The sequence below is a fragment of the Hippocampus comes genome, unplaced genomic scaffold (genome assembly GCF_001891065.2).
Source record: "Hippocampus comes isolate QL1 unplaced genomic scaffold, H_comes_QL1_v1.1 scaffold13, whole genome shotgun sequence".
In the NCBI taxonomy this organism is placed as follows: Eukaryota; Metazoa; Chordata; class Actinopteri; order Syngnathiformes; family Syngnathidae; genus Hippocampus; species Hippocampus comes.
In genome coordinates this window covers 739,184-764,027 of record NW_017805532.1, presented here as the reverse complement: position 1 = coordinate 764,027, position 24,844 = coordinate 739,184, and the positions used below count along the sequence as shown (strand labels likewise).

Below are 24,844 nucleotides of genomic sequence, written 5' to 3'. Positions count from 1 at the left end.
GAGTGAGAAAAACTTTTTTTTTCCCTGCGAGATAATGGAATTACGCCACATAAATGTCTCACCATTTTCCCTCCTGTCACAGAACTAATTAGAGGGACGGCGGGCAGAGAGACTGTCAGCACGGTGATATCAAAGTGGAACCGGCCTACTCAGTTCTCATTATTTTTGCTGGTGTTGTTTTACCTAAGCTGCTTTTATAGCTCCGAGCCCGCAGCTACTGCCGCCATTGCCCAAGATAAGAACGCACACCGAATTAAAGATCACCTGTGTGTGTTGTGAAATACAAACTACAGCGGTGTGTGTTTTATAAGTCCAAACAAGCTCAGGAAAATGACTGATGACAGGAGGGGAGGAAATGGCACAGCGCTGTGTATTAGGGTGTGCGCGGTGCATCTGTTGTTGTAGACATGTCCACCTACACTTGTAATCCTCTCCGCATTGGTGACCTTGACAAGCTATCGATTGAGGAAAGGGGGTGCGGGGGGAGGGGGGGGGTGAAGGAAAAGGACGCAGAAGGGGTGAAATACTTCGCGGAGATCTTTGACTTTATTTGTGTGGATGAATTAAAAGAAAGGTTAAAACGAGACAAGAGGAGGGGAAAAGAAGTGAAAAGAAAGAGGAGGTCAAGTGATATAATGGAGGGAAGAAGATTGAAAGAGACGAAGGGGGAAGTGGAAGGGGCACGACGGTGGTGATGGAAAAGGTGGAGTGGGGAAGAAGAAGGATCAGAAGGGGAGGGAAATTAATAGATGGGGGGGTGAAGATGGAGGACAAGAAACAGGATGGAGGAGAACGGACAGGGGAAAGGAAGCAGAATGAGAAAATGGGAGAGAATGCCATGGGAATGAGGAGGATATGGCAGGAGGAGAGGAGAAGAGGCAGAATTGAGAGAAAAACGAATGCCTTTGCATTTACAAACTTTATTTGATGTTAATTCCAAGCTGGTAATCTTTTGTTTTAGTCAGAGGTTAAGAAAGTAGACCTTGTTTCTCTGTCTGATATTGTATAATCATTTTCCTGTAAGACAAGGCAAAGATGTCTGCGGTTCTGTGGACATGGTGGATAACTGCCCGTTCATGTGTTTGTTATATGATCTTGCCAAAGGAGAAATTGGCAGACACTTCTCAGTCATCGCGTGTATTTGAACTGGCCCCTCATATACAAGTTTGTATTCACTTTGGTCTCTCGAGATTCTCTAAAATCCTTCTATCGTCTTTTGGCTACTCAAGGGTTAACATTTTTCCCTTGGCAAGTATGAGAGAAGAAGAAGCAAGAGGATGAAGGATGGATGAGAGGGAGACGAACTGACAAGATGGATGGAATGGGTCCCGTGTTAAAGAGCACGAAAACCCCCAACGCTTTCAGTGAAATTCCAATCATTTTTTTCCCTTCCACAACAGCACGAGAAGACGACGATTTCCTGAGCGAGCTGCCCGAGACCTTCCCGTCCGATCCGCCCGAGCCGTTGCCGCACTTCCTGTTCGAACCCGACGAGGGCTACATCGTCAAGAACAAGCCCGTCAACCTCTACTGCAAGGCCACGCCCGCCACGCAGATCTACTTCAAGTGCAACAGCGAGTGGGTCCACCAGAAGGATCACACAGTGGAAGAACGCGTGGATGAGAACTCAGGTACGGAATCACCCACATATAGCGTGAACTGTCAGAAATGGCGACCTAAATTTACAACTAAAATTCATATATTCACTCGATGAGATTATATCAGACTATTCCCAATAGTCTATCCTCTTAATTTTATTGAATACATCTTCTGCCGCTGCGGACTCCCACAATGTATGGTCATCTTCCTCGAACCAGGAAGTAGAAAACACATTTGCAGCGCTCTGGAATTTAAAAAAATTTTTTGCTGGTGATGAATTTATTTTCTCGTTTTGGGTTTGAGTAATTATGGAACTGTTCTTTCCGCACCAGAATAAAATATGGTCCAGTCCTGTCATGTTTGTCCTTGAGCATGCAAAAAGCCTGCTAAAATATGGACGGACAAACATGCAGTATATATCACACTCATTTTTTTTTTTGGGTCACTTTTGTAGAATTATTATTTTTTTCTTGTCACCATTTAAGTCACATAAAGTGTCCACCCTGCACAAGAATCAGAAATGGTTAAGGTCTGGTCACTTTTTGTCATCTCCCTTCAACCAGGAAGGAGCCCGTTAGCTAACATTCATTCAGCTAACTAATATACCGCATTCCACATTTTTTCACCTGAGTTTGTCGTTTGGCTGTTTTGAGACACACAACAATTGTTCCACCCCTCCCCCCCCCCGTCCCAGAATCTATCGGTAAATTCTATTTTCCAATTGTCTTGCGACATCTTCCGTGAAATAGCAACTAGCCTGCTAAGTAGCCTAAGGCATTTGCCGACAGTTTTACTTTTTTCAAAGGGTTTTATTTTCTCTTTGTGTCATTTTGAGTCACAATTCGGCTCACGTTCCCATCGCAGAATGAAAAATATCCCTCCTGTCATCTTATATAATCTTCCACGCCGGACAAAGCTCCTCTGTCGCTGCTGTGCAGTTCACAGTGAAACCTGCTGGTGCTTTGTGCATCATTTAGTGTCCCGGTTGTGTTTGCGGGTAACCAAGCCAAGTCAGGAAGTGAGCCCAGTTTGATGTTTCCACTGATTCAGCTGTCGCACTCACAGCGGCAAAGACACACACACACACACACACACACGCACACGCACACGCACAATAGAAAGAATGTTCTCGTTGGTGCTTTGAGATTGTTCTGTCACATCATGATTTAAAAGGAGACCAAACTATGTGCTTTAGTAGACACCGCTAAGCCGTAGATCATTGCGGTTCAAGTCTGTGTCCAATAGGCTTCATTTCTCTCTTTCCCTTTCATTCATTGTCTATTTTTTTTTCTTTTTTTATAGTCCATATGGCACAGTTTTCACAAATGTGTACTTGGGTTTCCCTCGCATGAAAGATTGCGTCGAGGAAAACAAAAGAGGAACGAGGAGGGATTAACATTTGGAGAAATGAGACAATCACTCCTCGATGCCGTTATTTTCGAGACTCGGCAATTAAAGTTGGCGTCACGTCATTGAAGCGTGTAACAAGTCAATTGTCCCAGTGTCTGAATATTTACCATCACAACACGTCCCCCACTTTATGCTACATTTTTCAAGAGGAAGAAAATTTCAACTAAAATCTGATCAACACTGTTCCTCTTCACCAAGAGACTACTGTGAGTGGGCTTTCCCAGCTCCTCCTTTTTTTAATTTTCTTGATGTGGCCAAATGTAATGGACAAAATGACATCACAATTATCACAGTGTTCATCGCGTAGTAACAATGAGCCTGTACAACTAATTCATTTTAGTATAACAGATGAAAAGTGCCACTGATAGGCTTAACAAGAATGAGCTTATACTGTATGTTACTATCATTTAAAAACCTTCCGACAACTGTTACTTTCACAAACACAGCGCAGCAACACATGCCAACAAAGCCTTGAACCATACTCGCAGGCGTATATTCTCTCGGCTGTGTGAGAGCAGTGACTTTCACTGCAGCGGATTAGTTGGGGACCTACTCTGCCTCCTCCTTTTCCTGTGAATTACACCGCATTATTTCTAGTAGACCACAGTGCTTCCCGGCACAACGTTGTACTCTGCTAAAGGCCTTTTAAATTCTGACTTTTCCATATACCTGTACTGCAAAATCCCATAAAAAATATAACGGGCCTTCTCGAAACGACACAAACTGTTGAATTATTACCTCTCTAACAGTGTCAATCAAAACTGAACACTGCTATCTCTGTAAAGGCAGACTTTTGCCCGCCCCCCCACTCCCTCCTTTATTGAATCGCATTAGATCTGTGCCTTTCTTCACTTGTACGATCTTAATTGCCCATCTTATTATGCACACCTAATGGAGATATGTGGATGTGTCAAAAAAAGGAATAATAAAAAATAGCTGGATGACAGTCAGCATGCTGTATAATCATCACCGCTGTCTTTTATGGGTTTTTTTTTTTTTTTTGCCTTCCGCCATCCTCCGCCTCTTACTCATCATCCTTCAGCATTCATTACGGGCATCGTCACGCACCTGCTCGTCATTTATTATTCACCCTGTCAGACACTCGTTGGCTAACCTGTGGATACGTTTTAACAGCTCAGGCGGTGATGTATAGATGATAAATCGAGATATAATTCAATGAAAAGTTGGATTAAATAAGCATCGAGCAATGCTTGATGTTATGTTAATAAAAGTGGATTCATCGCGCGCTCGGCTGGGCACCGCACCATTGCTCGCTCGCTCGCTCGGGGGATGCTTAAGCTCCTCTGGTACATCGTGCTCATTTAAGAACTCGGTGCTGTTTTCTTGTTTCGTTATCCTTGCTTTGGATTTTAATATGTGCTTTGTCACTTGACGCATCATTAGTAGACTTTATATCGAGGGACTCGGCAGAAAGTTTTGCATTTCATGCAAGATCGGTGATCGCTTGGAATTTGCCCATCGATTAATGATATCATAGCTTAGCTCTGCAAAATAAAATATTACAGCCAACGTACTGTAAATTGATAGGTGGGCAGAAGTATAGGTGTAGGTAGGTAGGTAGGTAGGTAGGTAGGTAGGTAGGATTGGTTAGATAGGCAGGTCGGTATGTACTGTCTGTCTCTCTTTCCGAGTGATATGTTCAATGTGGCGCATTTATTGTAGTTTCCTGCGACCGCTGAAGCCCCGACTGCTGTGCTTCTTTTCTTCCTAGCCAAGCTTCTATTCTTCCCACTCATCTCCTTATCATGTTTTCCCCGTCCCCCTCCCACCTTCACCCCAATCCCACACGCCTGCCATTTCTTCACATTGGCCGCAATGGAAGTCCTTTTGACAGCATTCCACGAATGATCCGTGCATCTGCTGCCTCTCCGCTGCCAAAACCAGCGAGCGTGATGATTCCACCAGAGGACGGAATTCTTCGATCGCAAGCCTCCGCATGTTTAACATCCTTTTTAGTTTGCGTTTTTCGAACCGAATGCATTCGTGGAACGTGACGGGTTACGCAGGCAGATGGAGGTGAGCCGCCTTCATGCTGTCATCTTGCCGGACAGCCGCGGCTAACCGTGCCCGCTGTTGCGTATGGCGTGCCAGCTGGTCACTTCCTGTTTCTCAGCAACAGCAGACACAAGACCTCGAACCAGAGACGCAACCCGCCCGTCCCCCAGATGGGGTTTTGAACACAACACAATTATCAGCCACCATGTTGGATGAAAACGTACATACGTCAAAGACGAAACACTCACACGTACATGTTATACATGGCTCTCAGTGCCTTCCATTTTGACTTCTGTAAGTAAAAAGCATGCGCGATTGGGTTTGAGATGAGATCACTGACTTGCTCATTGAAGAATATTCCATGACTTTGCCTTTAGAAAGTATCAAGCACTTTTGCGCACAATAAGTTATCTTGTAAAAGTTTTGAATTTATTTTACGAACCTTACGAACCTGACCGCTGATTATTTTATTTCTAAACTGCCTTCAAGGAGGAAGAGATGTCCATTCATTTTCTTTCATCTTGACCTTTTTCCCAACCTGTTCATTTACGGGTACCGGTACTTTGATTTGACTTCCAAAAGTCTAGAGTTACCGATTAACTCGGTCATTGATGCTATTTAAAAAAAAATGCCTTTAAAGAATGTGTTTCTTGTGTAATTTCTAAATGAATGATTATTTTCTAAAAGCAACAAAGTTCATCCATTTCACATTGAATATCTTGTCTGTGTAGTGTATTCAGTTTAATACTGCGTAGGTTGAACAAGATTAGCGGATCATTGCATTCTGTTTTTTATTCATGTTTAACGCAACGTCCGTACTTCATTGGAATTTCATTTCATTCCATTTATTTATTTATTGCATCCTTGAAAAGAAATGAAAGGCGGCATAAAAAAAGTTTTTAAAAATGTAAGATTCTCCCCTTATCAATACAAAATGAAAGACAACTATTGTCATGGCATCCTTACCAGCACAATTTTACAATACAAAGCAGAATTGATGCATTGCCCTAATTTATAATTTATAATCCGTAATCCAAAAGACATTTATAGAATCATATAAATTAGTCCAGCAGTATAAACAGTGATCTTGGATATTAATGAAAAGCAAAACAAAGAAACAACCTTATGGCCTACTCTAATGGCTCATTTTTTGCAGCATCAATAATGGATGTGGTGAACTCAGATGTATTGCCCCGCATCTCTGTGCAGTAATGTGGGCAGAACAGGGAGGGTGGAATAAACTGTTCTTGAGCCTGCTGGTTCTTGCACAGAGGCATCGCAGTCTCCTCCCCCGACGGCAGCAGGTCGAAGAGGCTGTGAGATGGGTGGGTGGGGTCACCTGCGATCCGGATGGCTTTGCGGGTCAGACGAGAGTTGTAGATGTCCACGAGTGGGGGGGAAGAGAGACATCAATGATCTTCTCAGCTTGTGATGTGGGATGCTTTGGATTGTGGGCTGTTTCCCTCACATTATTCCTGCAGAAGTTGACCTTGTTGTATCCGTATTCGATTCTTTTTTTGCATGTTTTTAAGGCTAATTTAAATCCACTGTACGCATCCATGCTTTAAAGTTGCCTCATGATGTGGTATGCTTTGGATTTGGAAATTTTTTATTTTTACTTTTTGGGTATGTCTTTTTATGGAATATATTTGTTACATTGAATATACAATAGAGAATTTCACTCTGCTTTTACTATGCTCGTGATTGTGGTTTTTTTTTAATCGTTACTTAGCTTGAAACGCCATAGGCTTAGGTTAGGAATTATATATTATTCATTGGTTTCATTGGAAATTTATTTTTGTAGTTAAAAACAAAATGGTCCTTGCTCCTGTGGGCACATTGTCTTGCCAAGTGTTTTTTTTTTTTTTTTTTTTTTTTAAACCGAAGCACCCTGTCCACAACCTCGGTATATCTCCATTAGCATGGAATGGACTAATGACAGATGGTGCGCCCTCATACTTACTTTGTCTCCATTAGTCACCGTGTGAATTATTAGCTATAACTCGCGTTTTCCCTTTGACACACACGCACGCACACACACACACTACACTAAACACACACACACACTTATGCTCAAAGTATTGGCTCGGGTGATTTGTGACCTCCTTTCCTCCTTTGCTGCCATTGCACTTATTGATTTCTTCTCATCTTTACCGTCTCTCTCGCGCTCTTCCTGTCAATGTTGTCTTCTCCGTGCTTCCTTTTCCTCCCATCACTCCCACTTGCCTACCTTTTGGCGTCTTTTTGCCTCACCCCCCCCCACCCTCATTTTTTTATTAGTTTTTTTTTTTTTTTTATCTCTTATCACCACATTATTAACAACCATCACAATTTATAGGCAGCTCCATTATTGTGTTTCATTTCGGGTGTGATTTGGAGGTACTGTGTGTGTGTGTGTGTGTGTGTGTGTGTGTGTGTGTGTGTGTGTGTGTGTGTGTGTGTGTGTGTGTGCGTGCGTGTGTGTAGCAGTGAAGCAAGACATTTAAGGACACGCGCACACACGCGCACACACACACACACACACACACACACACACACGCGCGCACACACACGTGTATACATATAATAGGTATTCAAACGTGACCCGGAAGGAATGGTACTGATCAATCAACGTCAAGGGAGACCCACACAGTGACATGCACAGATGAGTGCAGACACACGCACACAAACGCAGTGGGAGTGTTCACTCGGACACGGTCCATCGACTCGCTTGCGTCTGTGGTGTCCCACGTGAGTTCCTCGCACAGGCATGAATGTCATGATGTCTCTGTTTCCTCTGTTTTTGTTTGGCTCGCTCCTCCGTGCTTCACCCATAGTACAGGACATGTTTGTTGTAGGGGATTTATGATTTAGTTCGATCCATGCTTTTTATTTATTTTGTTTATTTTTAACACTTATCCTCATCCTTGTCCTTGGCCAATAGCAGAAAACAAACAAGGCAGGCAAACCTTATGACAATTTGAAGTCTTCAATTAACATCACATGCTTTTGGGACGACGACTCTACCCATGATGCCAAAATTTGGCATACTTACACCAGTGCAGAATTTGTACTTCTCACATGATTCACCGTAAAATGCTAAATAAGCGGTTGTCAGTCACCAAAAAAAAAAAAAAAAAAAAACAAACACTACTTTTCTGTGAATGCATGAAAAAGGACAATCAAATGCTTTTTACGAGAAGGAAGTCAGCCAAGGTTGCAGAGAGACAATGTTCCAAAACACAAAAATACTGAACAACACAGTCAGGTGCGTGTTTTGTATTCGACTGAATTTTATTTCATGCGTCGTCTGAAAAGCTCAGCCCTGAAATAACAACAGAAGACAATCCACAATGCACAGAGATGGATGTCTTATATAAATCAATGAAAGCTGCGAACGCCATTTCGAGTTAAGGTCGTTAACAGGTGTTGCCGTTAAAGTTAACACTTGGTTAAACCTACCGGGACTCAAGCTGTGGTTAAAAGAAAACGAAATGAGTTTTGAACAACCGGATCCATTATATTTTATTTATTTATTTTTTTATTTAACACACTTAAACTTAACCAAAAACATATTTTAAAAACATGGTACATGCGCAAAAAATAAGCATGTATAGTGCGTATGTTGTTGGGTCTGTGTGTACATTAAAGTGCCTTTAAGAGGCGGGGCCTAGTGGGGTAGGGAGTCAATGTGTGAGTGCCTGGGCACTTGTCTGCCCTGAGATTATTCCCTGTCATTAAACAGCTGAAAAGTGCAATTGTGGCTGCGGCTCTCCTTTCCCAGAAGTGAGGGCATCCACAATAGGGGTTGTCGAGAGTTGCGTTGTGATGTTTTGTTTCTCCTCCTCCCCCCCTCTGCTGGGTTTTACTTTTGCATTCGCGTTCGGGTGTCTTTCCCCCCATGACACAGACAAACTACTTAGAACAAACATTTAGATAATAAACATTTGATGATAAACATTTTTTTTCCCTTCCTTAGCCTTCTTTTGTTTATTTGCCCCCCACCCCAAAGATGCATCTGTTTGACCTGTCACATTTTGAACACGACATCGCTTTTAAGTGCTTTATTTCCTCTGCTTCCCTTATCGTCCTTTCAAGAGAGCTGAGCTTCAAACCGCTTCCTTATCGCGTCCGCCCTTTACGTAGCGACTTCCATTCCACTCGATTCTGTGTAACATCTTTCTATTTCTTTGGCGCAGGTGTTTGATGGCTTTACTGCTTTCGCGTACTTCGTCAGAAACGGAGGCAAAGGTGCAGTCGGCACTGATTCACCCCGTTTATTGGACTTGAATGATGACTTCTTTTAAGTTGCGCGGATATTTTTTTTGACAAAGCCTAATTTGCATGTCGACATCAGCATCCATTGTTGTCCCATCTTAAAGAAGTAAGATTTTATCCACATTTTAAACATCTCCCAGGAGTCTTAATGCAAGCTCTTTGACATTATTCTGTCAAAATACTCTAAGGATAAAGAATTATAACACACTTAACAAGACTTGTCACACTCGGTGGCGGGTCTGTCTCATGCAAATGCAGCGTACGGCTTTGGTTAGCAGAAAGTATTTTTGCCAACCGCCTGCAACTTTAAAGAAAAAAAAGAAAAGACGAGCAAAAAAACAAATCTAGACTTTTTTTGTGTGTGTTTAAGATTTCAGGAGATTCAGACTCCCTCCAAGGCTGTAGATGGCCACCCATTTATGACCGTACTGTAAATGAATGCCGCTTGCATAAAGTCAGTGACCCAATCATTTGCATACAAAGGTAAAATTGATACATTATGAAAACTGGATGTAAAAATGAACAGCTGACTCACCGATTACAAGCTGCATTTTGTGTTGAGTTTTAGAAGTTAGGGCCAAGGTATGGTTAGGTTGAGTTAAGCTTGTGTAATTCATATTGTTTTATTAAAATTTTACTGCAAACCGCTATAAGTTTATAACTCTAAGACCAATTAAACCCTAATCACAAAGGTTTAAAAAAAAAAAAAAAAAAAAAAAAAGAGCAGAACGACAGGATGTGCTAACATACCCTCAGGTACCACCTCATCTATTTTTAAGGGTTCAGCAGTGAGATTCAGTTCAGATTTTATCAATACTGTCTAGAGAAACTCCCACTTATAGACAAGGATCATGTTTAAGTGACAGAAAGTGGAGCTCCAAGGCAAGGCAGATTTATTGATATCAGCACAAATACACAAGATAACTCAATGCGCTTCATTGTCCTCAAGCCAGACGAGTACTTGAGAAACAATAACAGTGCAGCTCAGCCTCTGGCTTGCGGACGTCAGGCCGAGCCACGTGGTCGATGTCAGAATGTTACACTTATGAATTCAGTTTAAAGCAATATTGATGGATGGATACCAGGGAAACTTTGGTGCTAAACTTGAGAATATTTTAGACATTCTTGACACACTTATATTAAAATAAACTTTGTGCATATTTATGCAATCCATGTGTCAAAGTTGACTTGTGTGGCTTCCACGCAAGAAGCAACAAGAAGCTAACAACCAACATTAAAGTCAAGATCTCGCATGATTGACGGGAATGTCAGTGACAGGCTCCATTCATTTTGATCCGGGATTTATTTATTTTTTTCCTCATGAACTTCCCGAGCTGACATGAAGAGTTCTCTTGAAGGGAAGTTCTGTCACGCACCCAATTTTTCTTCACCTTGTAGCTCTGATTTTGATATGCAAACAAAATAAGGCAACCTGTGAAAAGTTAGTTTGACTTTAAGTTTCTGATAAATTGGTCTCGCAATGCTAACCTTGGGAGATCTGTGTCAGAAAACAACGCCGGACGATTGGGGATTCATTAATTTCAGCAGAACAACTTTTTTTTCGTGTGTGTGTAAAACCAATCAACATTTTTTGCCTATTTTCTGACATGCTAAGGAGGAAACAAGGAACTGAGTCATAATTCATTTTTTTTTCAATGACTGGAAAAAGTTCATTAAGCATCCGCAAGATGATATTATCAGCAATATTACGGCACTTGGGGAAAAAAAATGAACCAAGGTTTGGGGTTTCCACTGTGCAATGAACGAATAAGTCCCATGCAAGGGTAATGGTTGGCTTCCTACCTGTCACTTTCCCCTCTTGTGCACTCTTGCTGGATTTTCAGGCTCTGCGCAAGTTCTTTCCTCGTTTTCACCGAAGTGCTCCAGAGCCTCTGGCTGTTTCTAATTGCCCCTTTAGCTGGCATTTTCGTCGGCGCCTTTGCTCCCTCGCTGTGTCCCCCGTCTGCAGTTTTCGCTGGTGATGGCGGAGCAGTCGCCCTTGTTAGCCTGCTAGCGGGAGTGCTCGCATTGTGACTTTTCAGTGTCGCTACTCTTTGGCCTTCTGTACTCTTATTAGCTCTTGTTGTGTACCTTTCCAGCATTTTTCACAATATTCTACTGACAACCATTAAACCGGTATAATCAAAATTCACAGACCTTGCTGCTGACTTCAAACTTCTTTTTTTTTCTTTTTGGCCAGAACTTGACTAGTGCCCTCGATGGATATGCCGCCGAAATGATCATAGAGATGACTGGCATTTATATTTGAGATTATAGTCCTTGTTATCTTTTAAATTGTGCTAGGACTATTAATTATATTAATATGATTATTGTTATTATTATTGTATTATCTTATTAATGTTCTATTTTCGCTCTTTTTGCACAGCACATTTTTTTTCAGCTGTGGTAGATGTTTTTAAGTGCTCTGAATGAAGTTGAGTTGAGGGTGTAAGGTGATTTTTTTTTTAAATTCAAAAATAGAAATACATAAGACAAAAAGTGTGATTGATTGATTTTTCATTATTAGAAAAATATTGTGGTTTATAAAAACATTAGTTGTTTTTTCCTATGAAAACAAAAAAAACAAACAAAAAAAAATCATCTTCCCTCTTGAATTCATCGCTGTTGCCTGCCTTTGCTTCTTCAGGCAACTGCAACTCGTTCCCATTTGCCTCGCTCCTGTCTTAAAACTTTATTTTCTCAAAACTTCCTGAGAGTCCTCGACGAGCAATCCCCACGGAAATGGTTGGCATTGGCCTGTGTAACACCCCTGAACCCGAAATAAACTGACAAGATCTTTCGCATGGAACATTTTTGTCCGCCCACGCATCCAAGTCCCCGTGTACTTTTCCCTTAAAAGCCATTTTTCTACCCTCTGGGTTGAACATTTCATTTGGCCTCTCGCACCTCTTAATCTTTCTCTCTAGTCTGTGTACTTAAGCATTCACTTCCTCCTCTGCCTCCTCATAATTCTTTTATTCCTAAAACATTTTCAGAACGGCTCAGCAGTCCCATTTGATCCCGTTGCCTTCTCAAAGGATACGATGGATCAGGATTCGGGAGTAATAGAAGACATGTACCGGTGTTACATATTCAAGAAAAAAAAAAATGTTACTGTCTTCTGTCACAGTTACGGAAAGTTTATCTTTTACACCTATCATAACCGTTAGTGTAGTTTTCTGTGTTCCCTGATTACGCGCACCAGCTGTATTTTATCCAGGTTGTTAGTAATCCACTTGAGTCTGTTCATGCTCTTGAAGCTTGCTTGAATCGCTAACAAACAAACACACGTTAAATATAGCGTAAGCCACGATAAGACAACCATGTGTCTCCGCAGCTCAAGATGAAAGCCCCTTCCTGGACACTATAGGCAATTATATAAAAAAGTACAACAAAGACGTAACTGAAATAAACAGTGACAGTTCGTAGCTCTTGCCTCATGCAATCAACAGTCCAAGCGGTATCCATGGATACCACAATGCACTGCCATAGGTTTTCACATTGCTGTCTCGCTTTGAACCTAATTGTTTTGTTGAGCAACTTTTGTTAGTACAATTGCAATATGCAACATCAACAATTGTGAGAACTCCGGCGGTGGGACACATTGTGGTAAATACCGTATTTTCCGCACTATAAGGTGCTTCTCAGTATAAGGCGCACCTTCAAGGAATGGCCTATTTTAAAGCTGTTTTCATATACTGGGCGCACCGCATTCGAAGGCGCATAGAATAGAAGCCACAATAGTGGCTGAGGTTACGTTATGCATCCACTAGATGGAGCTATGCTCAAGGAAATACAATACATTCTAATACAGCTTTATTTAAATAGAGCTTTCACAACCACTGCAGCTGTAACAAAGCACTATACAGAACATTGAAAATACCTCTAAGAAATCAGAATTAGGATCCATATATGTTAATGTGTGTGTGTGTGTGTGCGTGCGTGCGTGCGTGCGTGCGTGTGTGTGTGTATACACACATATATATGTATATGGCACATCGGATTATAAGGCACACTGTCAGCTTTTGAGAAAATTAAATGCTTTTAGGCGCGCCTTATAGTGCGGAAAATACGGTAAATGTGTTTTGGTTTTTTTTAGGGGGTGGGGGGGGTTGCAATATAATGGTGCTGATTGCTATTTTTTTTGCAGGTCTGGTTGTGAGAGAAGCCAGCATAGAAATAACCCGGCAGCAGGTGGAGGAACTATTCGGCCCGGAAGATTACTGGTGTCAGTGCGTGGCATGGAGCTCCGCCGGAACCACCAAAAGTCGCAAGGCGTACGTTCGCATCGCATGTGAGTACAGCATTCATTTATTCTGAAAACCATAAAACCATAATTTGCAATCGGAATGGCACATTCTCCATCCACATATTTGAAATATGGTGTTGTGGGTTTTTCCAAATTACTGTATCCGTTAAAAAATAATAATAAATAAATAAAAATCTAAAAATGAAAAAAATACAGGTATATCTGCAGCCATGTTCTGGTCCCCACTAACCACGAAATATGAGGGATTAGTGTAATGGCATTTTACCGTGTGCAATTGTCTTTTGTTTAGTGTGTTGGTTTAAAACTTCAACTGGGAGTAACAAATAGCCTGAGGCCAGCATGCTTTGCCTCTGATTTAGGGAACTCTGCTGGCAAGTCTTCTTCCTCTTGTTTCCTCAAAGTGATAGTATTCGGCAGTCTCCCATTTTCTCAACTGTGAAAGGGTGAGAACAGGCACAAGGAAATACTTTAAAAAGTGGGTTTTGAAGTTTTTGAATGTGTGTAAAGCATGTGGGAGAGGTAAAACTAGTTTTTAAAAATCGTATGCTCACTATTCTACATCCAAGACTTTCACTTAACATGGGTTGGTCTGGAACGTACCCCGCTGCGATGAACTGGGGTTGACTGTATTGCTAAATACATGACTACGCGGGGGAAATCATTTTAACTCTCCCAACGGAGGACACGGAGATGCTTTACGGCGGCCTCATATAACCGGGCCGATGGCTTCTCGGCAAGCCGGACCCACGACGGTCGTCTTGCGGGCGTCGTTGCCTCGCCGCCAGTCATCCATGTAAGACGAGCGGGGACTTGTCAGGCGGTCAGGGAGAGGTGAATCCGTGAAGAAATAACCAATAACCTTTACACCGCCTCTTGCGTTTTTGTTTTATTAGTCGTGCTTCACTGATGGAGTCGAACATCCTCTGCCATAGACGCTATCGCCAGACCAGACGGCATTCCCGAGTGAGCTCGACAGGAGGAAATCCATCACGCTCAGCCCTTCTTTTTAAATATTAACCAGGAAGCTGCTCTTGTAAAGGCTTTATTTATGCACTTACTTACATGCTTTTATTACCTCCTCCCAAAGCCCCTGTGTTTCGTTTTCCGTTTATATTAGCGACAAAATCTACTTAACTCATTTTCACTAAAATTAGTTTATGAGACACACCGGTAATCGAATAATCAATGAATTGGATGTTATGAATTGGGGATTTTTGTGTTCAGTTAATCGTGCCTTGGAGCAAATGAGGACTTGGCGGCAACCAGCGGAGGTGCTCTTGATTTACTCGGTGTTTTGCTGACTCAAGAAGTACGGATACAGTGGTCGCAGTCTAATTAAACGATTCAATTCAAGGAATTTGGTCAGTTATGTGAATTTGGTTGTCGGTTAGTCACATCTTGAAGCAATGGACACAAAAACTTTCAATTCAACGCTTGTGTAAAGAATTTGGGATGGCACAACACTGTAATCGTTTGTGAAGTGATTGAGTTTGATGAAGTTGGTAAGTTGTAGACTTTAGCCAGATCTGATCGGCAGATGTTTTGCATTTTTGCAAAATCGGTGATTGTAATCGGTGGTTGTAATGTCATAACTTGTTGAGCGATCAATAACGTCATTGATCACAGCCGCAAATAAGACATTACAGCAAACACGCTTCCTCTCCATCACCTTCACTCCGGGGACCTTCTGTGCTGCCATCGCAAGTAATCCAAGGTTTCTTAGCATATATGGTCAGATTTGTTTTTCTTTTTTTTTTCTCGTTTTTATATCATTTGGTAGGGGGATGTCGAGTTTTGGTTTTTTTGTTGGGGTTTTTTGCCCCCCATTTTCTGTGTCTTGAAAGTTTCTCAGCATTTTTGCAAGAATCTTTAGGATTTCATTGGTTATTTTTTTCACATTTCAATGCGCACCCGTTAAATGCAAATTTGGGCTATTCATAGGCCCGGCCAGTTCCAAAGTCCTGCAAATAAATAGCTGGTTTCAACTCCATAGAAAATATTAAATGGGATCGATGCCATCTTGTCAAATATTGACTTTCCCTCATATTGTGGTTGAAAAATTAGTCCAAACTGTAATTAAGGGAGGTCAAAAGATCTGATGTTGATTGACATATCCTCTGTTGCATGTCCCTATTGTGATTACCTTTTATCTTATCTGAACTTGGCATTCCGCTCCAATTTCGATTGGCTGGCGTGCGATTAAAATGCTAGGTGGCAGCTCAGGCTTGCATATTTTTTCTCCAGCACCTTTCTAGCGAGTCAGCATTCGATTTCTGCATGCGTTTTACTTTTTTTTTTTCCACTGTCGCGTCTCGCTTTGGCCATCTTGCTCTTCTGCAAATTTAAATTGGGTTTAATCTATTCATTGAATGGATAATAGCGATCATTGTGGCATTATATTTAAAATGTAAGCGTTTCGAGAGTGCTTTTGAAAGTGGTGCAGGCGACACAAATACATACATTTACTCAATTAAACAGTGAAGTGAAATGCAGGCTTGTCTGTGCCCACAAATGGGCATGTGCTGTGTCAGCCTTGCTCTTTGGCCCCGCAGCCATCAGGTCAAGTGTTTCTCCTTCGACGGATTAGCGCCATGTCAAGGTTGCGCGCGGGCACACACAAACACACACACACACACACGGGCGTACAGTCCAGATGACTGCAATTTGTTCTGCCACTTTCCTCTGAGACACGCGTGTGAATAGTAATCAGCAGTCCAGACACTCGTAATGTCTGTCAGTGCCAAATGTCTCTCAATGTGCCACTTTCAGGACTGTGAATAAGTCCAAACACGAGCTTTGTTGACTCAATGTCTGGTCACCAAAGACTAAAACTTTCTTGGATGAACTTTTAATTGTGTTAATATACAGGATGGCTCTTTTTTTTTTTTCTTCAATCACGGTGACGGACAACACACACGTAAGTCTTAACAGAAAGTGGAGCCCAGTCTCCAACCTGCTGTTTTGCTACCACAGAGAGACTACCGGATGTCTGTGTCTGAAACGCTTCAAAATAAAGTCAAAACACAAAAATCGACACCAAGTTAAAGTAATCATGGAAAACCTACCAGACATTGCAAGCTAGCCCCTCCCCACGGTAAATTGTACTCGTCCGTCAGTAAAATGGGTGTTTGTGAAAATAGCGGTTATTTAGGTGGAGCAAATTTTCTGCAACACCTCAATGCGTTTGTCAATCATGGCCCTCTCGCGGGGCGGGGTTGGCCATTGGTAGCCGTGCCACCATTGACCACCACGTAGCTCCGCCGATGGTCATTTTTTTTTTCCAGACCCACTAGCTGATGAACCTAAAGAATTAGGGCACATTCGGGCAAACATTATTGTTAATATGTGTAGATAAGTCATTTTAATGTAACAGAATTTTGTTTTTATCAGCCACCATTGATGTAGCTTTCAGCTCGTAGCTAGCCTTGTCAAGCTAGCTGCCACAATGGTTGCTCATATGTCGCTATGCAACACGCCCGTGAGCTTCAACTTCAAGATACTGTAAAAGCGAAACAAGTTAGACTGTACATGTCTAGGCGGTGATGCAACTTCGAATTGAGGCTGGCCTGACCTATTAGTGCCACAAAGTGCGGAGACAGACTTGAACTGGAGTGCAATATTCCACTTGTCATGCGCACCACTTATCTGCACGCCGACAGTATATACAAACATACACAGACGCTATCTTGGTAGCTCAGATGCCAAACAAAAACACTCACAGACTGTTTGTTCTTGGAAATTATTTTGGCTTTTATGGATGCAAACTGCAACTAACTCACTCTTGATAGCCTGCCAGCTGCCTCAACTGCGCCATTTTCTGGATGGCTTCATCCAGACAGGCTTTGCTTTATGCCTGCAAAAGCAGAGAGACGCTACCAAACACTGCGAATATATACATTATTTTTATAGAGCGACAGCCCGAGTTGATATGTGGTTGCGGAGGCGACGCACCACACCGCTCTTCCATCAAGCTACTGAGCGTTTTCCCAGATGTGCCGAGTTGCTTCGGTGCGCTCGCTAAATCTTACAGCGCTGATAAAATAGAGGCCATGTGTGTGAATGCTTTATGAAAAGTAAGTCTGTAAATCAGTTGAAAGAAACGTAAAGGTCTTAACCGCGTCTCACTTTTCAAAATCAAAAAAATGCGCTCGTACGCTTGTGAATTTACTCTTACGCCAGACAATGGACTCGTTTGAAAAGAAATTGGAGCTGAGCTATTACTGTAAATTGGCGGCTTCAAACCAAAATAAGAGTTTTGTCTTTTCAAGGATGGAATTTTGAAACTTTTGTGTGCTTACCAACTCTGTGGTAAATTGAAACTGGCGACAAGGGGCTGAATTTTCTGAGGTAACACCTGATCACATTTTTGGGAGCAACTTAATTCCAACATGGCCAGCTCACAAAAGATGTTGGGGGCTGTAAAAAAATTTTTTTTTAGGGGGCACTTGTTTTAAAAAGTTTGACGACCACTGTTGTAGAGCTTCGTTGAACGCTATTCCCACGATGCATCCAAGAATTTTCATTGCTGACAAGCTCTTACTTTGCACTTGATTCCCTGAGCGGCAAGCGGGGAAAGACTACTGCCTGTGATTTGGCAATGGGAAGCATGCATTCCGGCTCCTTTTTTTGCATAATTGCTCTGAAATGTGCTTATGCGGAGGATGCCTGCAGGCCGCCAGCCCACCGGAACGCATAATAACAGTCTCAGTTGAAGCCTACGGAAGAAGAAAGAGAAGACGTTTAGGACGGAGAGGGAGATATTTCGGGGGGCGGGGTCATTTGATGTTTATACGAGTCTGCTCTTTGCGCTTGTCAAGCCTTTTTTTGCCTTCTCACAGTTGTTTTGGGGGGTTTTCACTTGAATTTATGGAGCTGGATGATGTTATCTGTGTGTGGGAGTGAAGTGGGGTCAGTGGATTGATGTGACACAGCTGTCCCCCATCAAATTGCGCATTCCCCTTGGGTGAAATATTTGGTTGAAGGAGACATTATCCCATTTTTACACAATTTTAAGCAGTCCCCAGGTGTTTGAAAAAAAAAAAAAAGTCTGGCTTCGTCAAAACCCAGAGGATCAGGAATCATAGCACACTTGTCATCCTCTCTAAAACAGCCCCGTTCAAAGCAGACTGTCTTGTCATGTGCAAAACTTTTTTTGTGTACTCGTTTACAAGACACAAAAAGAAAGCGGCTTCCAAAGTGAGCGAAACATGTCTGTGATGTGGCACGCATGCACACAAAACATGACGTCTAGTGTTTATGGAAGTAAATACAGCATCGTCCTGCGTTTAGGCGCTCACCTTATCTCATATCGACAGAGGGTCGAGGTGTGAAGAGGTAGAAATATTTTGGCGACATGAGGTGACGCTCCGTGACGAGATCTCCTAAAGATGACGTCAGGCCACGCGTAACTAATGACATTCTGTGTTGCTGAATCACAGCTGTCAGCATGCATGTCCACTTTCTGCATCATGTTTCAAGTGAGATTCAACAAAATCTAAATATAAAAGGAATACTGTTACAACAACTTTGCAGATTCACGCACAATTGTGACTCCACATAGCGCATTTTTGGCTTCTGATGAATTGGAATTGAACTGCATTGTGAATAGAACATACTGTAATGTAAGCAGAGGTTATAGGCCACCACAGAAACTTTTTTTAATTTATTTTAATTAAATGAATCTCTCAAGTTAGCCCTTTAATTTTGATCGCCCTAGTTGCGATATAGATAAAATCTGAATGCCTGTTTTATCCAATTTGTTTTCCAACATGGCCAGCGAACAAAAGATTTACTTGGTTGTCTAATTTCACACACCACAATGGGTGGGGCAGGCACTCCACAGAGCCAAGTATTTGTATGCAGACATTTACAAGTCACTTTTCCATAATGTGTTCCCCTTCAAAGTATTCTTTCCCGCTGACGTGAACCCACGCTTGATCCTGCAGCTTAGCTTCGTCGATTTTAGCGCTAACATGCCGGTGTGCATTCATCATCCTCTGAGCTTGTCGGTGCTAATCTCCTTTAATTTCATCTTCAAGGAAATTGACTCTGACTAATTAAAACCAGGAAATTGGTCACAGATTTTGGCTGGAAATCCCCCCCCCTCCTTATTATTTCTTTTGTTTTATTGTTTTTGTGGTTCCATTGATGTGTCTCATTGAGGCTATCGTCTCCGTTTGTCTCGATTGCCTCAATCGCTGGCACGTTTTATGTGTCTCTTTCACTTCCCCTTGTTATGTCCCACGTGTGTTGCGTGGGGAGACGCATGTGCTCGAATTTGGGAAAGGGGATAACACTCCGGGTGATTACCTCCTTGTCATCATGCTCCGTTTGGGTCGTCACCTCCTCGGGGATTGATTGTATTGTAAAGGCAGTGATGCTTGTTGTCCCCATGTGACTCCTTTTAAGCACGATGCCTTTCCACCAGGAAAAAGGCAAAACAAATTTGATGTCTTTTAATTAGTGAATTATACTGGGTATTTATATACAACCTCGAAGTAAAGGGTGCATATTATGGAAAATTGGCTTTTTAATGTTTTGTATAAAAATACTGGTCTCTGGAATCCCTGCCCACCAATCACGTGTGAAATTACAAAAACAAGTGAAGCTTTTGTGGGTTGCCGAATCCCCAAACTGCGTTTGTAAGTGAGCTGTTCTGAATGTTTATAGATTGTGTCATAAGAATGGGGCTTTATTTACAATCTTTGGCGCTAGGCTTCGCCACACAAAAGCGCTGTCAGTTCAAAGTTGCAAGATAAGCACTAATTAGCTTTAGCGCCTGCTGAATGGGGTGTACTCGAATGTTCGGCAAAGATTTCAATGTACGATGGACTTTAGTGATGAGTGATACCTTGAGTCTTTCGCGATATGAATTATAAATGTCTCGATTATTTTTTTTTTTTTTTTTTTGTCATTTTGACTTGAGAGCAAAAATTTCACAGGCGTTAACTCACTTCCCAACAAGAGTGAACAAGAGGCTTTGAATGGCTTATTGCCACTCTCGGGGGAATTTTACCATCAAACTGAACATTAAAAACAACAACAATTACATCTTGTGTCATTAAAACAAACACATAGCTTTGCCTTATGACAGCCAGAGTAGCCTAATGCGAACAAACAATGCAAAATGGCATAGACAGCCTCTCGAAAAGCAATGGTGTTGCAGTTTTATAACCCTTTAGCCAACTGATACTGTAACACATCCACCGACATATACACAATGGAGACCCGCTTTTCGCAGGGCAATAAGAACCAGGCCGGCCTGTGAATAACGGAATCCGGGTATAATCGACTGCCATTGAAATGTATTATCGAAAAAAAAATGTGTAAACCGAAGGACCCCTTTACTGACTTTACTGACTTACTGACTTTACTGACTTAGCGTTTTATAGAACAGTCACATGTAAAAAACGTGATGCAGTAATAAGCACCACTTTTCACAATATAAATAACCCGAATTACTTGAAATAATCCACACAGTAATCCCTACCCCCACAAAAAAAACTAAAACATCCAGTGGTATATTGGCATTTAAAAAATATATTTTTTTTTTTCAATCTAAAAAATATTCAAAAACGTTGATAAACCTTTAATCTATTAAAATATCGAATGAAATATTGAAACAATTTTGTATGTGTCTCTATATCTGTATTATAGTGCCCCCCCCCCCAACAGTGGGCAAGGTACACCTGGAGTAGCGCAATATCTGTGGAATTGCAGCAGAAAATGAGGCAAAAGGTGTTTACATCTTTAAATGTAAATAAAATAATTGTCATTAATGTATGCTCTTATAATGTGCAGTATTATAGAGTGCTAACAAAAAAAAAACTCTTTAAAAACATCTTGTTTTTGACGACGTGGTTGAAATGGATAAATTGAGTATTTCTTCATTTTTATTGATAATTGATGAAAATAGGACTTGATTGAGTTTTTGAAAAGATGATTTGAGATATCTGTGTTTTAAGCCATGGAACGAATGAACCCGTGTCGAAAGGTACTCCTGTATTACAGAATGGAACACCGTTATGTGAAGTATGATGTAATGGTTGAGCCTTGGGGTATTTTGACAAAAGCCTGTCACAAACATCACACCTGGGAACTGGTTCAAATATTGTCTACTGCTGCGGATCTACACAATGTGTGCATCGTGTTTGTCAGTACAGTGTTTTAGAATCCTCTATCCATTATTTGGTAGGTGAGGCGTGCGCAGGTGTTGCAGCTCTTCTCACCCAAGCGCTCCCTGCTCATCATTCAATCCCTACTGTGCACCTGTTCCCTTGACTTTTACCAACCTCCCTCTGAAAATTCAACACTACCTCCTCTTCCTCACGGCGGCAACCTTCAACAACTCTGTGTGTGTGTGCGTGTGCGCTTGTGCGTGCGTCGCAGCAGACAGACAAGGCGAGAGTGTGCCTGGCAACCATGGAGAACGAAAGGACTCAAGGATCACACACACACACACACACACACACACACACACACACACACACACACACTAACAAGCCGACCGGCGAACCTTCTGAAACATTTAGTTAAAGAAATGTGGTGGAATAATTTGAAAAGTAAAATTCCACACATGCCGGGTTATACAGTGGTAGAGATACAGGAGAAAAAAAAAACGTTTTCATTCATAAGCAGGGATGGGGAATATTTTTTTATACTTTTATACTTCACAGATATTGCATTTGCACTTTTGTTCTAAATATACAGTACATGACTCAGTTGCGTTTGCGTCAAGAGAAGCAAGGTACTCCTGGATCCACTCAGACAATTTTGAAAAATCGCTTTCTGAATCAATTTCGGACTGGCTTTGTACACTTTCCATATAGAGCTGTACCATTGTTTTCTTGAACTGACGTAACACTTCATTACTTTGTCAAAATTACGAAATAGAAATGATTTTTTTCACATTTTATTTTATGTATTTTGTTTAATTACTTGACTCCATCCACGCATCCATTTTCCGATCCGCTTATCCTCACAAGGGTTGTGGGGCATGCTGGACCGGAACTTGTGAAATAAAAATATTCCATTTGGGATTTCCTGAAATTACTCCCTAGTTGACCTTAAAGAGGCGGGCCTGGTGGGGTGATATGTGATGTCAGCAGCCTGCGTGAGAGTGTCTGGGTGTACGCTGTGGTAAAAGCAGCATACTCATTGTGTTTTGCTGTTCACCGATGTTCATTTAAGGGCTAATAAGTGCATTGGTGGGTGTGGCTCTCCTTTCCTACATGTGAGGGCATTACAGTAATTATACTGTATATAGATAGATAGATAGATAGATAGATAGATAGATAGATAGATAGATAGATAGATAGATAGATAGATAGATAGATAGATAGATAGATAGATAGATAGATAGATAGATAGATAGATAGATAGATAGATAGATAGATAGATAGATAGATAGATAGATAGATAGATAGATAGATAGATAGATAGATAGATAGATAGATAGATAGATAGATAGATAGATAGATAGATAGATAGATATAATGGCATCATTTCAGTTTGAAAAATCACTAGATCACTGTAAAAGCTAATGCAATTGTTGATGAAACTTGGCAACTGCATTTGAGGAAAAAAAATAATATACAGGGACTGGATATTAAATTGCAATGTTTTGACTTGCCTGCATTTCTAAATACATAGTGGTCAATTTAAAGTGTACATAAGCAACTGGAAGAGCAATTTAGTCCCTTAATGGCTGCCACGTTATGGCTGCGGAAACGATGCTATGGGGCATGTTTACAATTAAATACTCTTAAAAGTCGACACAAACGACACCCATATGACCATGCTTCGGGCTCTAGGCTATGTTTATATGACTATTTATGACTTTGTGGCTTTACAATGGACATCATTGATGGGAAAAAAAAATCCACCCATATTTTCATAGCTGTATTGTTTCTCTCTCCACAGACCTGAAGAAGTCATTTGAGCAGGAGCCCCTCGGCAAGGAGGTGTCCCTGGAACAGGAAGTGCTGTTGCAGTGTCGCCCACCAGAGGGCATACCGGCAGCAGAGGTAGATGCTATTTTGTATGCTTATGACTAATCAATACAAAATACAAATTTTACAAAAAAATATTTAAACTTTTATTGAACCCCCATAAAATTAGGTGAAGTTAGTTAGCGTGTTGTTTACTATTGCAGTCATTCAGAAGCAATTGACCTTGTATCGATTATAATTAGTCCTCATGTGAGCTGTGTAGCATTAACATTTCAGCTAACATGCTAGCAACAGCATGGTATTGTTTGATGGCTAATACAAGTACATTACAATGCTTAACTTGTAGCAGACCTTAATTTTTCATGCGTTTTAAAGGCTAGGCAAACAGTCGCAGAGCCAGAGCACTCTGGAAGTGTTTTTATTTGTTTTTGGGACCAACCTAGCTAACAATAGTACAGCCTCATTTTACAGCTAATACAAGTGCATTGCTAACTTTGAAGAAGACTCAAAAGGGATGCCTGTTGATTTTGAGGGGGATTCAAATGGCAGTGCTGAAGGCTTTATCCAGAGCACCCTGCATTTATGTGGCTCAGCTTTGGATCCAACCGAAATCAAACAAAAGCAGAGCTTTATTTCCTGGTTTACTTCAGCACATTGCTTACCTAGGAATCAACATCACTGGTGATTTCTGAGGAATTGAAATGACAATGCAGATGGTCCAATGGCTTTACAGTATGCAGAATATCCGGCATACATCTGGGTGAGTTTTGGTAACAACTTGGCTAGCGGTGGAATAGCATTATTTTACATCTGAAAGTGTTTTTCGAGGGATTCAAATGACTGTGCAGATCGAGTGTAACTTTAATCTAAACCTCCTACCTGTTTCTGGGTTAGCTTTAAAAATCACCCGAGCTGACATTGTATTCGTGGTACACGGCTTACCTTAGAGCAGACAAACGTAGGCATTTTTTATTTATTTATTTATTTATTTATTTATTTATTATTTTTAAGGGATTCAAATGACCATGGGGATGGCCTTATAGCTTTATCCAGAGCATCTAGCTTTTAACGGGGTGGGTTTTGCAAACAACCTAGCTAATCACTGCAGAGCACTATTTTATTGCTAACAGTGATTGATTTTGTGTCAGGGCAACTTTATTCCTAACCTCCATCATTTTGTCACGTATTGTTAACATTCTAAAATGCATCCAAATGTTTTCAAATGAATGGATGAATTCCATGAAGCAGCGACGTAGTCTGTGCTGTGTTTTGATTGGCTTGTCTCTGCTTCGTGGCTGTGGCTTCGCGAATCACACAACGTAATGCAATCATGGTAAATAAA

The 24,844-nt window shown here is 41.3% G+C and overlaps 1 protein-coding gene across 3 annotated transcripts in view; it reads left to right on the top strand.

The window, feature by feature from the left end:
- LOC109520678 (netrin receptor UNC5C) overlaps positions 1-24,844 on the top strand; it is a 166,935-nt gene that overhangs the window by 95,691 nt on the left and 46,400 nt on the right. For all 3 annotated transcript variants that reach the window (XM_019878066.1, XM_019878065.1, XM_019878067.1), the window contains exons 2-4: positions 1,401-1,631; positions 13,433-13,576; positions 23,474-23,577. In XM_019878066.1, the coding sequence (XP_019733625.1) occupies positions 1,401-1,631; positions 13,433-13,576; positions 23,474-23,577 (479 nt within the window). The remainder of the gene's footprint in view (positions 1-1,400; positions 1,632-13,432; positions 13,577-23,473; positions 23,578-24,844) is intronic.